We start from the raw sequence: 15,587 nt of genomic DNA, 5'->3' as shown, positions 1-15,587 counted from the left end.
GGAAGAAGTTATTTCCTTGAGAGGCACTGCTTCAGGAAACTTCGTTGCTGGACACAGCAGCGTTAGTATGTAACGGTATCCTGACTTAGTTTGTGGTAAAGGACCTACCGTGTCGATTACTAAGCGCTTGAAGGGTTCTGTGATTATAGGGACTAGTTTAAGTGGTGCTTTCCACTGGTCGGTAGATTTCCCTACTCTTTGGCATGAATCACATGACCGAACGAAGTTTTCTACATCTTTAAAACATCCTGGCCAGTAGTATTCCTGAAGGAGTCTGTCCTTAGTTTTTCTGATTCCTAAATGACCTGACCATGAACATGCATGACTGAGGTGCAGAATATCTTGTCTGTACTTTCGTGGTACAACTAGCTGATCCAAAGTTCTACCTTTGCGGTCGTTGTAATAACGATATAAGAGATCAGACTTTGTGGCAAACGTCGCATTTTTTCTAGGGACACCATCAATGAGTTTGAAAAGTCTCTCTAGCGTTGAGTCACTTTGTTGCTCCAGCTTTAGAGTTTGTTTGTCAAGTCCTCGTAAGCTGTCAAAACTATTTGATATGGGAGGCAAAAAGGAGCACGCTGCAGAGTTTTCTGCGTATTCAAGATCCTGCTGAATACTGTTTTGACCAACATCTGGGGAGGATTCTTCGTTAGGATTCGGAACGGGAACTTTTGGTTCCGTCTCTAGGATTTGCTCTGTGTGGTAATCGTACCGAAGCTTATTCGCCAGTTCACGCGCTTTCGAACGTGTGAGAGCGTTCACCTGTTGTGCACTGCATTCTTTCCCTTGTTCTGCTAATAGATTTGCAGACTTGTTCGAAAATAAATAGGGATAATGTTGGGGAATACCTTTAGATACAGCAGCTTCGGTTGTGATTTCACCAAAGGATCCCTTAAGGGTCACCTTAGCTACAGGAAGACATACACTGTTTTCCTGCACAATTTGCCTGATCCACGTTGATTCGCCTGTATAATCCTCGGGTCTAACCAGCGAAGGATGGGCAACATCTATCGTGGCACCGCTATCTCTTAGTGCTTTACACGGTGTACCGTTTACCGTTAAGTCACAGAGGTAAGGTCCTAGCAACTTAAGGTTTTCCTCGTCATCTTTTACGTAGGAAAAGGCTGTTTTCGGTTTTTTATCACAAACACTTGCGATGTGACCTGGTTCGTGACAGAAATAACAAACTGGAGGTTTTCTAGCTTCGAAAACTCTCGCATTGGCAGTTTTTTCTTTCATGGTGGTACTCTGTGCACCTTTCTGACTGCTTTCACGAGGGGTAGCAAGTGGGATGTCTCTTTCCGGTTTGTTAGTAGCAAACTTCCGATAAGGTGTGAAAGGTTTGCGTGTTTTCAAGCTCATGGATGACGAATTGTAGACCCTTCTAGATACATAATCATCAGCCAATTCTGATGCTTTTTCTATGGTGTCAACGTCTGGTTTGTCCTGAATCCAGAATCTCATATCTTCTGGGATGCGATCAAAGAACTGTTCTATGCAAATATGCTGTATGACTTTGTCATGATCGCCATAAGCCTTTACCTCCGTCAACCATTCCACCAAATTAGACTTTAAATTATACGCGAAGTCTACGTAAGGTTGATTGGGCTTCTTAACATCTGATCTGAATCTTTGGCGGAAAGCCTCAGCAGATAGGCGATACTTTCTCAAAAGACTGCTCTTTACTTTATCGTAATCTTCAGACTCATCCTTTGGCATCCTCGCTAGAACATCTGCTGTTTCACCAGGCAAAAGAGTAAGGAGCCTTTGTGGCCAAGAAGACTTGACAAAATGTTGCCTTTCGCAGGTACGTTCAAAGTTTACTAGATACATACCTATGTCCTCTCCTAACTTGTAGGGCTGCATAAAATTTGTCATCTTAAATGACTCCACCTGCATTACTTGAGGAAAGCTAGTCTCAGCAATTTTATCAGCTTCCTCGTTGCGCGTGACTTGCAATTTAAGCTGAATATCTAATAATTCTTTTTGCTGAGCATACTCTCTCTCTTTCCTCTCCCTTCTGTCCCTTATCATCTGCCAGGTTTCTTCGACTTCATCATCGTCGATATCCGCACTCAATATGGCTTCAATAATGTGAGGCTTTCGCTTCAATTTCGAAGTATCAATACCTAAATCCTCACATATTTCTAACAAGTCATCTTTCTTGAGTGAATCTAGCTTCATACTTGGGTATCTTTGCCTACAAACAATACTATGAGGAAAACGAACGAGGACTCCTCGACAGTAGGGTTAACTAACCAGATTTAGAACACTAGGCTAAATCCTGGTTACAACTAATCAGCAAAGCTAGTACCCACCTTTACATACTCGAAGCACATGAGGTCCGCCGTGCACCGCTGCCACCAGTTGATGCATTCCTTCCCCCGAAACGACGACACAGAGAGGTCCAGCAACTGGATTTTAATGAAAGTCGTAATCCCTGGCAGACATGACGATGGACCAGACCAGTCAAGAGAGAGACCATCAGCTCCCGTGCTGCCCGGTTTTGTTCGTTTCGTGCACGAGCCGCCCGCGTTTTCCCGCGCCCGACGATGCCTGTGATGATGGCAGTAGAGCGGGACCGACGGTAGCGACACAGTCGTGACAGTGAATGAAGACGTAAAGTCATCTGAAATTCACAGAAGACTTCAGGCTCAGTATGGCCACGATACACTTAACCGCAGCAAAGCCTTTGAGTGGTGTAAACGGTTCCGAGATGGCCGTACATCAGTGCAGGACGATCCCGGCCAGGGCGGCTCAGAGCCCAGTGTCAGAGTTCCTGAGAACATCCGACTTGTGGAGCGCCTGATCCTCAAGGACCGACGGATAACATGTCTCGAACTGGCACGAAAGATTCGGCGTTTTGGGCACTGGGATTTGGATTCGCGAATTTCGAATCTCTGCCTAGGATTCGTATGTAGCATGTGTGTAGCATCACAGCGGTACAGTGTGTCAGCTGCAGTACTCGTGTCTTCAATACCACACTCATTTATAGCGCCAAAGATGAATATTGTTTGACTCGCCGCAAGGAACATTGTCAAACGACACTGGTCTTGTCACGGTGAAACGAGCTGTCTTAGTGGTATACATTGGTTTTCATGAATAGACTCCATAATGCACAGAGCCTGAAGTTTTGGGATTTAACCCGATCCTTCCCTGAATTTGCGTCCCGAATTTGCACCCCGAATTGAAGGTTGCCTCTATAGGGTGACACCCGATTTTTACCGCGCACATTGCCCTCACTGGGACGACTGTAAGAATGCACAATACCTAACTTGTTTGGCAGCAAGTGCAGTTGGATCATCATTTGTACCCAACCAGTGCAGTTAGTTTGGGTAAGTGGCACGGATTTCTCCCCGAATTTAGCATACTGGAAGTTTTTTCACCTGAATTTGTGTGAATTTAGTGCGGATCTTTATTTACCTGATTTTTACCCCCCTCCGAATTTAGACAAAGATATTCCCCGAAAAATTCAGGCTCTAATAATGCGGAGTGCCAAAGAAAAGCAACAAGCACCAAAGAGTAGGTCTCTGTGACGACCAGAGGCAAGTTTTCTGGTGATGTCACGTTTGCCATGCTAGACACAGCACGCACGTGAACAGTCAGTGAAATATGTTGGAAATCGGACACTTTGTACTCTGGCATCACACAGGGTATTCCTTCTGGCACATTGATAGAGGTCCTTGCATACGGTACAGCCTGATATTGGAACATCTCACTATTTGAAGCACATCTTGGTAGAATTTTGTATCATTTTCATTCTAGGTAGACAAAGCTATACTTACTTACAAAGGCAAAAGGAGATAACGTAGAACATGACAGGGTCATGTCTTTTATATGCAAAAGGAGATGCTTCTCCTTTCTCTTTCCTTGCATGGTTCATGTATTTGGGAGGAGGGATGGAGTGCAAGACTCCCATCATTTTTGTGACTGCCCTTAAGTAGTCAGTTGTGGCAAAATCATTATCTTGTCCTAGCCACACATAACATCATTTTGAGAGCATGATACACTGTATTGCATTAAGCCTTTACGAAGACGAGTGACCGGGAGACACACGCCAGTGCTACTACCAAGAGGCCGAGGTTTCTATATTTGCTTAGGTATCATTTTGAGGTCATTTGACTCTGTACATATCCCATTTTCATGCTTGCCTGGCACTTCTCTACCAGCACAAAATGATTAGACGAGCCTATTTGGTGCATGTAACTGGTATATTGCTTCTTACTTGACCTGGAAGCCTATTCCTTCCAAGTTTGAGTGCATTGCACCAGCAGAGTGAGTCTTAGCGCCAGTGCCTTTGTCGCACCATATTCCAACAGAAAAAAATTTGTTGTATAAAGAGTAAGCCATATCCACGATAAGGAATAAAAATGTATTGTGCAGAAAAGTCTGTCTGCCAAGGGAATGAAATTCCTATGAAACTACTTTGTAATAAAAAGCTCTCCTCTCCTCTCCTCTCCTCTCAGCACAGCTGCAGCCACTTTTCCTTACACTTCTGCCAGTTTGAGAACTTTCGTGAAGTATAGTCGCTCTTACTACTGTGTATTCACAGGAGCGGCATTCCCCAGAATACTACGGTGGACGATGCACGAAACGTTGTAGCTTTCTGCTGCCACGTGAGCTCAAGCGCTCGGTGTCAAGTCTTTCTGTGCTATCATCATATCATATACAGTCAAACTCCTTTATAGCGAACACCTTTTTAACGAAAATACCACTACAGTAATTTTTTTTGTAGTCCCACTGGAGCCCTATAGGTCCAATAATGAACATCCTTTTTAACGAAAATACCTTTACTGTGAATTTTTTTTTGCTGCCTTTGCTGCATTGTAAAGGAATTTGACTGTATCATCGTGCTTTGGTATCATACACAACATATTGCGTACTAAGTTGAATCTGTACAGTGCACAATAATTTAAGGATTACATTACATTCCAGGAGCTGGTATGGTGCTGGATTGGGACCAAGAGTCCACAACACTGATTGCATCCGGAGACGTGCGGGTCATCCGGATTTGGGACACGGAGCAAGAGAGGAAAATTCTGGTGCGCTTGCTGGCCGGCTTTTTGATGTGGTTGACCACTACTTAGGCCCAGTTTCACCAATGCCGGTTAACTTTGAACCAAAATTAGGAGTCGCTGAAACTTCAACGAACACTCAATTCTTTTTTTACAAACACTAGTTGATGACGAGATGAATGTAGCAGAGCGAATTGTTAAATTCAAGTTAAAGGACTGTTGATCTCGGTTCAAATATTAATCTGCATTGCTGAAACCATCTCACCTTAGTGTCTCACCTTAGTGCCTCACCTTAGTGTCTCACCCTAGTGTGTCGCCCTAGTGTCTCGCCTTAGTGTCTCGCCATAGTGTCTCGCCTTAGTGTCTCGCCTTAGTGTCTCGCCTTAGTGTCTCGCCTTAGTGTCTCGCCTTAGTGTATCGCCTTAGTGTCTCGCCTTAGTGTATCTCCTTAGTGTATCTCCCTAGTGTATCTCCCTAGTGTCTCGCCCTAGTGTCTCGCCCTAGTGTCTCGCCCTAGTGTCTCTCCCTAGTGTCTCGCCTTAGTGTCTCGCCTTAGTGTCTCGCCTTAGTGTCTCGCCTTAGTGTCTCACCTTAGTGTCTCACATTTAATGACATATTGACCTTGCACAGGACATGCCAACGGGCACGGACAGCCCAATCACTAGTCTTTCGACGGACCATGAAGGTTCACTCCTGGTGGCCGGGTGCGGTGATGGAACTGTTCGAGTTTACGACCGGCGGTTGCCACCTTCAGACTGGTATTGGGACCTTCTTACCTCATTATAGGAATTTAAAGGCAGTCCTGCATAATTTTGACGGGATAGGGGCACCAAGCAGCAGGAACCCGGAACATCGCCCTGATGGTTTCCTTGTCGTGGCTGCCTGTAGTTTTGCTTTGGTTCATTCGTTTTGTTCTTCTTTGCGCTTACTGGCATTATTGCCTTCAAACTTCACTTCGTACTGGGCTGTGGATGGTCAAAGGCCATTTCTGATGATAAAGCATAGATAGGGCCTGCGTTTTTGGTAAAATAAAAAACTTGGCAATGTGCAAATTCAGCCAGCAATATGGGCAATGCTGAAGGCTAGGTACTGTACATTTAGCGCTGCTGTTTCGTATCTTGTGCTCATCTAAAGTGTGAGAAACATCCTTTATTTTAATTTTTTGTTTTTTTTTTTTTTCAGCCAAAAAATTTAGATATCAGCCAATTTTACCGTTTCACAGGTCCTGAAATAAAACCTGATAATTAACCCCCCCCCCCAATTTGCAAAAAACACAAGACCCGAAAACACGGCCCTAATATAGAGGTTCTAGGTTCGAACCCAGAAAGACTTGTTTTTACTCCTGATTGGCATCATCACTTGGGGTTAAACCCGAAAAACCTCAACGACAAACTTACCACCATATATGTATACACTGCAGAGTGCAGTTTGCAGATGCCAGTGCACACAGTGCCAATCTGCAGTGCAATTGAACAGTATGTTGAACGTCCGTTGTACTTTGGGAGTTTTCGTTTAGTCCTCCCTCGTGCAACCCAACTTGTTTTCATTAGTGGTAGCAGGTATGATAAAAAAAAACCTAAGATCTAAGACCAAGGTCAGGGCTTTGCCATGGTGCTGATGGGGGATTTGTGTCCACAGCCGAATCATGACTCTCCGTGGCCACAGCTCTTGGGTGGTTAATGTTCACTTAGAAGTTCGTGACCGTCGGATCATCAGTGGAAGCGTGTCCGGGGATGTCCGCTTCTGGGAGCTGGGACAGACGACCTCACACCGCACCGTCAAAACGGGCACTGACGTCACTGCCATGGCCGTTCATCCTGCCTTCGACATCTTTGCTTGGTGAGTTGGCAAGCGCAAGGAAATCGAAGGTAAATTCCTCCAATCCAGGATTGATTTTACCTGCTGTTTCTTTGTTGTTGTTGTTGTTTTTGAAAGCTTGTGTGGAAGATAAGATAGGATAAATTAAAATTTTTGATAAGTTTTTTTTTTTCATTTTTTTTTTTTTTTTTTTTCACAGTTACATCAGAACTGAAAGGGCAGGAAGCCCAGAAAGCGAGTGACACATGCCTTGGAAACTGGATTCTAGAGATAGGAATACAGCGTAGATTACTGTATTTGCACAATAATTTGTAATTTGTGCGACCCTACCTTGGGTGCCGGATTTTCCTTTTGCATATTTAACGCATGCGTTTCCCAGAACACTGATTCTAATGGTTTGGAATGTAAGAGCAGTTGAGTGTACCGTAACTGGTTGTGATGCAGTTTTTTTCCCTAGTTAATGCACCCTGTTTATGGTGCTGTGTTTTGGAAAATGTGCCTTAGCTATGTGAGCAAATATGGTATCTATTTGCCTCTCCGGCTACCTGTAGAGGTGCTCGCGTCGTCCTCAAGATGGCGGAGAAAAGAATAATAGCCGACGAATAAATCAACCCGCTTCGTGCCTTCTTCCACGAGACACGATTTAAAAATTGTACAAATAACATAAGTCGCATGTCCTCTCTGTCTTTGTTGTTTTCGTTCACGCCGTTCCTGTGATAGCATATTTTTCCTCTTCCCTTGCTTGACATTGAATATTCTTCTCCACAGTAGTTTTGCACTGCCGAATTGAGTTCTGTAAGCTGGGAAACTCCATCACACACGAAGGGAAGTTGCGGCAGTTTCGGGTCAGCGCGAAATATACCTGTCGTCTGCTGTTACTATTATTGGTTGAGTGCTTCTGCTGGGGTCCGCCAGGTGGCAAGAAGCCAGTTGGGGAGACGAATAGTCAACCTAATGTAATATATGAGGAGGTTGACACAACATCATTGAATAAAAACACAATATGTCTGCAAAACCACACAAGGTACTCACTTTTGACAAATGTGAGCAAATTGCACCCAGGCAAGTTAGTCTGCATTTGTACAGACATCTGAGTGAGGGCAATTTGCCGGGTAAAAATCGGGTTTCACCCTAAAGAGGCAACCTTGAATTCTGGGTGCAAATTTAGGGAAGAATCGGGTTAAACCCTAAAACTTCAGGCTCTATCCATAGGGTACTTCGATAGTAAAGTTCAGTTTAACCCAGCAAAGCAATCTAAACTGATTTTTAATATTCATAATTTTTGTGACTCATTAACTTGTAGGCATGTGCCCTAGACATTCACCTAGGTCAAGCACCAAAGCTTTTGGTGCTTACAACAAAGCTCAAGGTCAAGCTTTTGAAGAAGAAGGTAGAGTGCAAAAAATGAAGCCCTTACATTCATTAAAGGGAAAGTTCGCTCCCTGGCAGAACTGGAAAAAAACGTGCTAGACATCTGCAATAGACAATGAACAACACCTCGTCAATCCTTCTAGTTCAAAATCGATGTATTTTCCAAGTTTTCAGTATTTTCCTGTGGGAACCAGCATCAGGGGTAGGAGGTATTATGGGAGGCTGCGATTGGCTCGCGTGACGTCTCATGATGTCTCGTAACATTGCTTCCGGGCCGGCAATAGGAAGCCGCATCTCTGCCCGGGGAACAGGAATGCCCTCTTGTCGTCACATTGTTGTCAGACTTATGTCGCGCATATGTCGTTTTCTGCGGGAAAGCCTGCTTGCGTGGATCTCGTTCCATTCAGACACCTACAATACACCATACTGCTCGAGCTGTTGGAAGCTAAGCCACGGACCTGATAAAGGTTTAAATATGTGCTGCTGTCTGCAACAGAAATCAATGAATCAGTACTTGGTAAGCGAACTACCCCATTAAGGACCCTCATTTTTCTCCTTTCAGTGGATCGGCCAATCAGCAGATCAGCGTTTTCAATGATGAAGGGCAGTCCATTGGACACATTAAACACCATGACTGGTTCATAGGGCAGCGGGTAGGGTCAGTTGCCTGCCTTGCTTTCCATCCTCTCAAGGTAAGACAGATTCAGTGTTCACATTCACTGTTCACGCTCACATGTTCTCTACTGGTCAGAACTACTATGGCCCTGTTTCACCACTCCGATTACCATTTGAACCGAGATCAGCAGTCCCTCAACTTGAATTAATTTAACCCTTCACTCTGCTTCACAAAGGGTAGTTATTTTCACTGAAACATTTGTCATGTCACTAACTAATGCTGCCAAAAAGATTTGAGTGTTACCTTCATGTTCTAGCAACCCTTGATCTCAGTTCAAAGTTAACTAGTGTTAGTGAAACTGGGCCTAGGAGGGACAGTACCATGTGTAAAGCCCCTGGTTTTCTGCTGCGGCAAATTCAAAATTCTGCGGCACCGACTTGTAAATTCTGCGATTTTCTTGACGGCTTTCTTTCAATGGCAGCTTGAAATGGGAAACACTTTATTTTCTTGGATAATGTGGGAACAAAAATATTTTATAAAATTACAGATTGAAAGCACTGTTGTGGCTTAGCATTACATACATTATATCTTGCATTCTCCTCTGACAAAGACAAAAGTCTGTCACCTGCAATCATTTTATACCTGCTGAAAGATCTTTCAGCATATTCAGAGTTTATAGGAACTTTATAGGAAGATTATAGGAAGGAGCTTACAATACATGCCCTGTGGAAGTTACAGGACACCCTTTTTGTTTCTCAGCTATAGGCATTATTCTTTAAAGGCAACCTCCCAGACATCAAATCAAAGTCCCCTACTGCCACCGCTAAGCTGCACGCCTGCACCCGAGAGGGACGCCGCCCCTTCCTCTGGCGAAGTATGCACAATAAACTTGGACTAACGTTATCTTAAGCTAAACTACAATCTGTCTATGCTGATACTGCAGCAGGGACGGTTTCGTAAAGCAGGCTTCACCTCATGCAGGGAAGCTTCAGGTGAAGCCCACTTTTGGGAGGTGTCGTTCGTATTCGGCGAATAGTGAGATATTCGGAAGTCCAAATATTGGTTATTCGATTCACGAATGAAATACTTCGAGTAATTGATGTTTGATTCGAATTCGAGAATTCGAATATCCGCATACGCCTAAAAATAAGGGATTCTGTGAAATTCGGTGCCAAACGAAGGATTCTGCGATATTTCGCGGAAAACCCGGGGCCTTAACCGTGTGCATGCACGCCTTCATCTTGCGTCAGTCCGGAGCGGTTCCAGAAGCTTTAATATTGCGTGTGTGGCCCTTATCTTGGAACTTATCTTGAAACTTTTTAAATGGTGTATTTACTCATGTTAGTGACTCTATTGAGATGATGCACTAATTGGCACTACACCATTGTGGCCGTGCATGATGTGTTGCTGCTAAAGCCAAGGTGCGCAAAATATGTGGTAAATAGAGCATTTGGCTGCCCAAGTGTTGGACATGTTAACCGTACGAGTAGACACACTAGTTCTCCTTTCCACTTCAACAAAAAACTGTAGCAGTTTTGACATTAAACGCAAATTTTTCTCACACAGATGTGCCTCGCATCAGGAAGTACAGACACGATAGTCAGTGTTTACAGTACGGACAAGAGGCACTGACCTACGCTTCTTTAGACAAAAGGATGCCCTTTTTTAGCTGACAGACGCCTCGTGCACAGCAGACTCGCGCTCAGGACGCTCAACGGCATAGGCCATCGCGCCATACAGTGTGGTGCCATCTCATTGCTACTAGTGCTACCCTCTCCCTGACAACAGAGAAAATACATATGTACAGGCTTTCTCAAAAGAAACAAAAGCTTACAACTTGTCTTGTGTTTCTTATTGTCAGCAAGTTTCTCCTAGGACTTGCAGACAACCAAAACAATTTCCCACCCCTCCCCCCAAAATATGGTAAGCATGAGCTTGGGGCGGCCAGGGCCATTCCGAGGGGTGTGAGATATGGGCTGCCACCCCGGGTGCCTTCCCCACAGAGAGGGCCAGGCTCCAGAGATCCCTCGTAGAGCCTGAAGATGGGTCTAACACGATTCTTCCCCGAATTGAAGGTTGCCTCTTTAGGGTGAAACCCAATTTTTACCCGGCAAATTGCCCTCACCGAGACTGCAATAGGAATGCACACTAACTTGGTTGGCAGCAAACGCAGTTACATCACAGCTTGTACCAAACAAGTACAGTTAGTTCGAGTAACTGAGCCCGATTTCTCCACGAATTGAGCATGCTGGAAGTTTTTCCACCCGAATTCATATGAATCTGGAGCACATGTTTATTTACCTGATTTTTACCCCCCCTGAATTTAGAAAAAAATATTTCCAGAAAAGTTCTGGCTCTACTCATAAGGTTCAGCAATAGAGAGAGGAATGACAAAATTTTTCACTGTAGAATTAAGAATATAATTGATCTAATTTGCTTTTAGGTGCAGAACGTTTATGCGACTGTATAAACTGTATAAATCGTATTTGCATAGCTAAAAATGGAGAGCAGATATGTAAATTTATGCCTGCATTTTTTCCTGACTATAGTGCAATCTTTAGTGTGTGCAACACACACACACCCACACAAACAAAAAACAACAATTGTTCCTACTTTTGCAACGATCTGTTGGCCACCGAGGACACCGCTGAAGAGGGCACCATGAATGGCACGGAACCCCCTTGGGAGGCATCCTCGGAACGTAGCTTAAGAAACTCTCTACTATATGTTAGAGTTCCATCATGATAAGGGACTAAGGGGATAAGGTAGAAAATCAGTGCCGTAAATGGAGAAGCTTATCTGATTCTGACATCATGGCCAGTGCAAAGACGACCACCACTGCAGTGGTCACATGCTTACTAGAACCAATAGGAAAAGCAGAGGCTCTTTCTCCTTTCCCATTAGTGGTTGAACCAAAGTATTTTCAAGGACTTCGTCAACTACGAATCTAGCATGTGACCTCCTAGGGCGCCTAGGGTTTATTCGCTCGGAGGTGCTCAAAGCTGATAAGTCGTCACAGAGCTGACTCGAAGGAACTCAGATCTGACAGATCAGATCAGATCAGATTGAATCAGATCTGCCCGCCCTGTGTTTGGATATTCTCTCAGGGTCACCTCCAAGGCAGCTCGCTTCGCTCGGAGGGCGAGCTCGCAAATCCTTCCCACAAAGCCTGAGATAGAAGATGGCGGCTATTTTGAAATGGTTTTCGTCTAGACCGCCTTACCACGTGAATCAGATTGTGGACCTAGTTGTAAGTGCTTAGTTTGCCCCTGGTGTAAAAAATTTAAAAATCACTGGGAACAGAACATATCGAAAACTTTATGTGACGCGGGCTTTCATGCAGTCTACACTTCTTCGGACAGCATATGTACAACATGGAGTGGAACATGGAATGGTGGACAAAAAGGAAAAAGAAGGAACACAAAACCAGACAAACAAAAGATACACGGAAGCAAAACCTTTGAGCAATTGACAGATGGGAAGAAACGCCGAAGGGATTAATGAGGGAAAATTATACTACACAACAGGATTTGGGACATGTGATTAGAATGGCTGGAGAGAATCGGGTTAAGTTTCAGAATCTGCGTGTCTGTCCGTGGACGCATACAGTCTGGGTCTTTTGTTACAAAGTGATAAAAGGTGCCCTGTGATGAGCAGCAGCTGGAAACAGACGGCACGGCAATAGATACTGCGCAAGTGCATTGTCGATCTCGCTCAGTCTCGTACGGAATTTTTTCTTCTCGATTTCTCCTGACTGATCGATTTCTGGTTCGATGATGCACTACCGCTCGGCTCCGAGCAAATAAACAAACACCCTTAGTAAGCACGTGACTGTGACGTCTACCGGGATGTCGGAGCTGGATAAGCTTTGTTATTTGCAGTGCTGATTTTCTACGAGTCTGTCGCCTCCTTTGCTGTACAGCTTGGAATGTGGTTTCACACTGATGCAAATACAAGAGAACCAACGGTGAATGCTTCTTTACTGGACACTAGCTTTCATGTAGCAAACTACATTTCTTCAGGTGTAAAGGTTAGCAGCAGACTTTTACACCTGGAGAAATGTAGTCTGCTACATGAAAGCTAGTGTCGATTAAAGAAGATGTGTTCAGCGTTGGTTCTCTTTTGTATTATCTCTACCTGGATGCTGACTGGTTCCCCTCATCCACATACTGATGCAAATACTTTCGCATTTGTCAAGCGTAGCTTGGAGCCAAGTGTCGCAATGCCTTCAAGGGACACGTAAAGGTATGTTCTTCAGTGATTTTTCCTTTCAAGGTTTAAGATAAACCAGTTTCAGATTATTCAGATTCAGATTTTGTTCAATTATTTAATTAATTAATAAAGTTTGCTCAGTGTAAAAGTAATTGGTCGTGTCTCGCTTACCCGTAACTCAGACAAGCGCAAAACATGTTACCCGGTCAGTGTGATTGGGAACAAATTTGCAAACATTTTATCTAGTTATCCGAAACTCGTTATCCATATCCAGACGTGAAGCACTGAATACTGTGTGCCAGAACCAGTGTCATTCTAATTCATTTGTATGGAAACTTGTCAATGGCCTCTTTACTTGGCATTGTCCCCAACAGTCCCGAAGGAACGTTACTGCATGCATGAGCCTCCTGTTCTACACACTGACCCCTTTCTGTTCAGAGGACAGTCACTGGGGCCCGGTGTGGGCAGACAGTAGTGATGGCTCCTGACAAGCAGGGACGTCGAAAGTCCCTCACGGCAGGGGGTGAGCCCTAACCTAACCTAGAGTAGCCATTGATGTGCCTATTTGAAATGACTCATCCAGTGCAATGCAGTGACTGTGGAGAGCGTTATGGGAAGGCCACCTCGCGTTCTTGATTACCTTGAGGCGAAAAGGAAATTGCTGTTTGAGCAGCACAAACTGAAATATTGGTTTATTGTTTCATTAAGTATGATAAGACAAGTCGAAGTAAGTGAGCGATGGCATATTCCTTTTTTATTTTTGTTCTCGTCAAAAGCGCAATGGTGTCAATGGATGTCATTATTGTTGCACTAAAAAGGCTCTACCGAGTGTGCTGGCCAGGCCTCAAGCAAAGACAGCAGATATGCTGTACGTGTCATCAAGCACACCAGCGAACTGTTTAAAGGCTCCTCGCTGCATAAGAGTTTCCCTGTGTTGATCAAAAAGAAGTTGACGTCCTTTGCTGGAGCGAAATCTGCGTCTTCCTGTATCGTCTAAGCAGGGCTACTGAATGGTGTATCTCTACTCTTTGCGCAGCAGGTCCGCACATACAGAATCACATAGCGTAATTGGGTGGATAGTACCTATTAGGATGAGTTTCGTCTTCTGCTTTTTTAAACGGGTGTTCAATTTCATTCTGAGTGGTGACAGAGCTGAAAGAGAGTGTGTCTTGGAAGACACATACAGATGAAAAATGGGGTGGCGGGACCCTCAGACCAAAACTTCAGGGGGGAACAGCGCCTCCAGAGCAAAATCTCATGTTCGGCAACCGCCCACTCTGCCCCCGCTGACAAGTGCAAACTGTCAATATGTGAGCGTCAGCTATCTCAACCACGTGAAAGTATATTTCTAGCATTCAAGCCCAGAGCTAAAGAAGCACTGGGCCTTGATGTCGGAAAGTCCGCAGCCTACGACATTCTGCGGAAACGAGACAAGCGCTGGAACAAGAAACTGCAATATCCTCGCACTTGATTCTCGTACGGAAGATCGCTGTCCGTACGATAGAGGGGTTACAAGATTCTTGGAAACGCCATCTTCAGCGAAGGTTGTTAAATATGGTGTGCCATGTGTTGAGATTTTGGTGCACATGTAAGAACCCTCAGGTGGGCAAAAATTAGTCCACAGACCGATCACTGTGTCATAGCCCACGATCACAGAAGTTGCCTCATTACGTAAAGCCACAGATGACCGTTACAGTATAATAAATTGAGTGCAGAGACATCCAGCTAAGCGAGACACGTCTATTTCCAATTAGGTTTAAATGCGCAACCAAGTGCTATGTAAGCGCCAACTCACATGGTGCGTGCTCCGGCATGTAACACGTTGCAGGTCACGCACAGAATCCGTTTTCTTTACATGAAACAGAGGGTCAAGATGGTTCTGAATTTTACGTCCCGCACGAAGAGTGGTGCATTCGCAGTAGCCAGTCAAACCAAAGACCGCCCACGTATCACACGGACACAACCTACTAGATTATAATGACCCTGTCATAATCAGCAACCCCTATGAGGAGCCCGTCCGCACAATCCGCTAGGGGCGCTACTCATCGGCACACCACGATTGGACGATGGAAATTTGAATTCTGAACGCGCAGAAGCGTACGTACGACTACCGTAGCAGAAGACAGCGATAGCTCCTATGAAAACGTGTAGAAGGATGATGATAATCAACCTAAGAATGAAACATCTGTGGAACGTCCACCGCTTGTACAGAAATACTAAGGCAAGCTGAAGTACAAAGTATTGTAGAAGTTGAGGAAGCGATAACCGGGACGATGAGAAGCGCCACCGCTAGCTTCCAAAAATGCGGCGCTGGGAAGGGGTGGCTACGACATGGTCGTTATAATCTAGTAGGTCGTGCACACGGATTGAGCAAAAGTAGTAGTGTTGCCAGGCGGCTCATGGTTTCTCACGTTCACGCAGTGCCTCACATTTACACGCCCTCGCGGTTCGCTTTGCGTATTCAGGCTCCGTGTATCACGCGCCGTGTGGGTCGCCCTTAAGCCGGATTATTAATATCTCCACCTCTGCTTCGCGTAAACCTCTTGCACATC

At 44.7% G+C, this 15,587-nt stretch overlaps 1 protein-coding gene across 1 annotated transcript in view; it reads left to right on the top strand.

Moving 5' to 3' along the window:
• LOC135391643 (regulatory-associated protein of mTOR-like) overlaps positions 1-10,663 on the top strand; it is a 68,854-nt gene extending 58,191 nt beyond the window's left edge. The window contains exons 24-28 of the mRNA XM_064621969.1: positions 4,939-5,045; positions 5,649-5,776; positions 6,657-6,857; positions 8,770-8,899; positions 10,390-10,663. Coding sequence (XP_064478039.1) covers positions 4,939-5,045; positions 5,649-5,776; positions 6,657-6,857; positions 8,770-8,899; positions 10,390-10,455 — 632 coding nt within the window. The 3' untranslated portion in view covers positions 10,456-10,663. The remainder of the gene's footprint in view (positions 1-4,938; positions 5,046-5,648; positions 5,777-6,656; positions 6,858-8,769; positions 8,900-10,389) is intronic.
• Positions 10,664-15,587: the final 4,924 nt, after the last annotated feature.

The sequence above is a fragment of the Ornithodoros turicata genome, chromosome 4, assembly GCF_037126465.1.
Source record: "Ornithodoros turicata isolate Travis chromosome 4, ASM3712646v1, whole genome shotgun sequence".
NCBI lineage: Eukaryota > Metazoa > Arthropoda > Arachnida > Ixodida > Argasidae > Ornithodoros > Ornithodoros turicata.
This window is presented reverse-complemented; position numbering and strand designations above follow the sequence as displayed.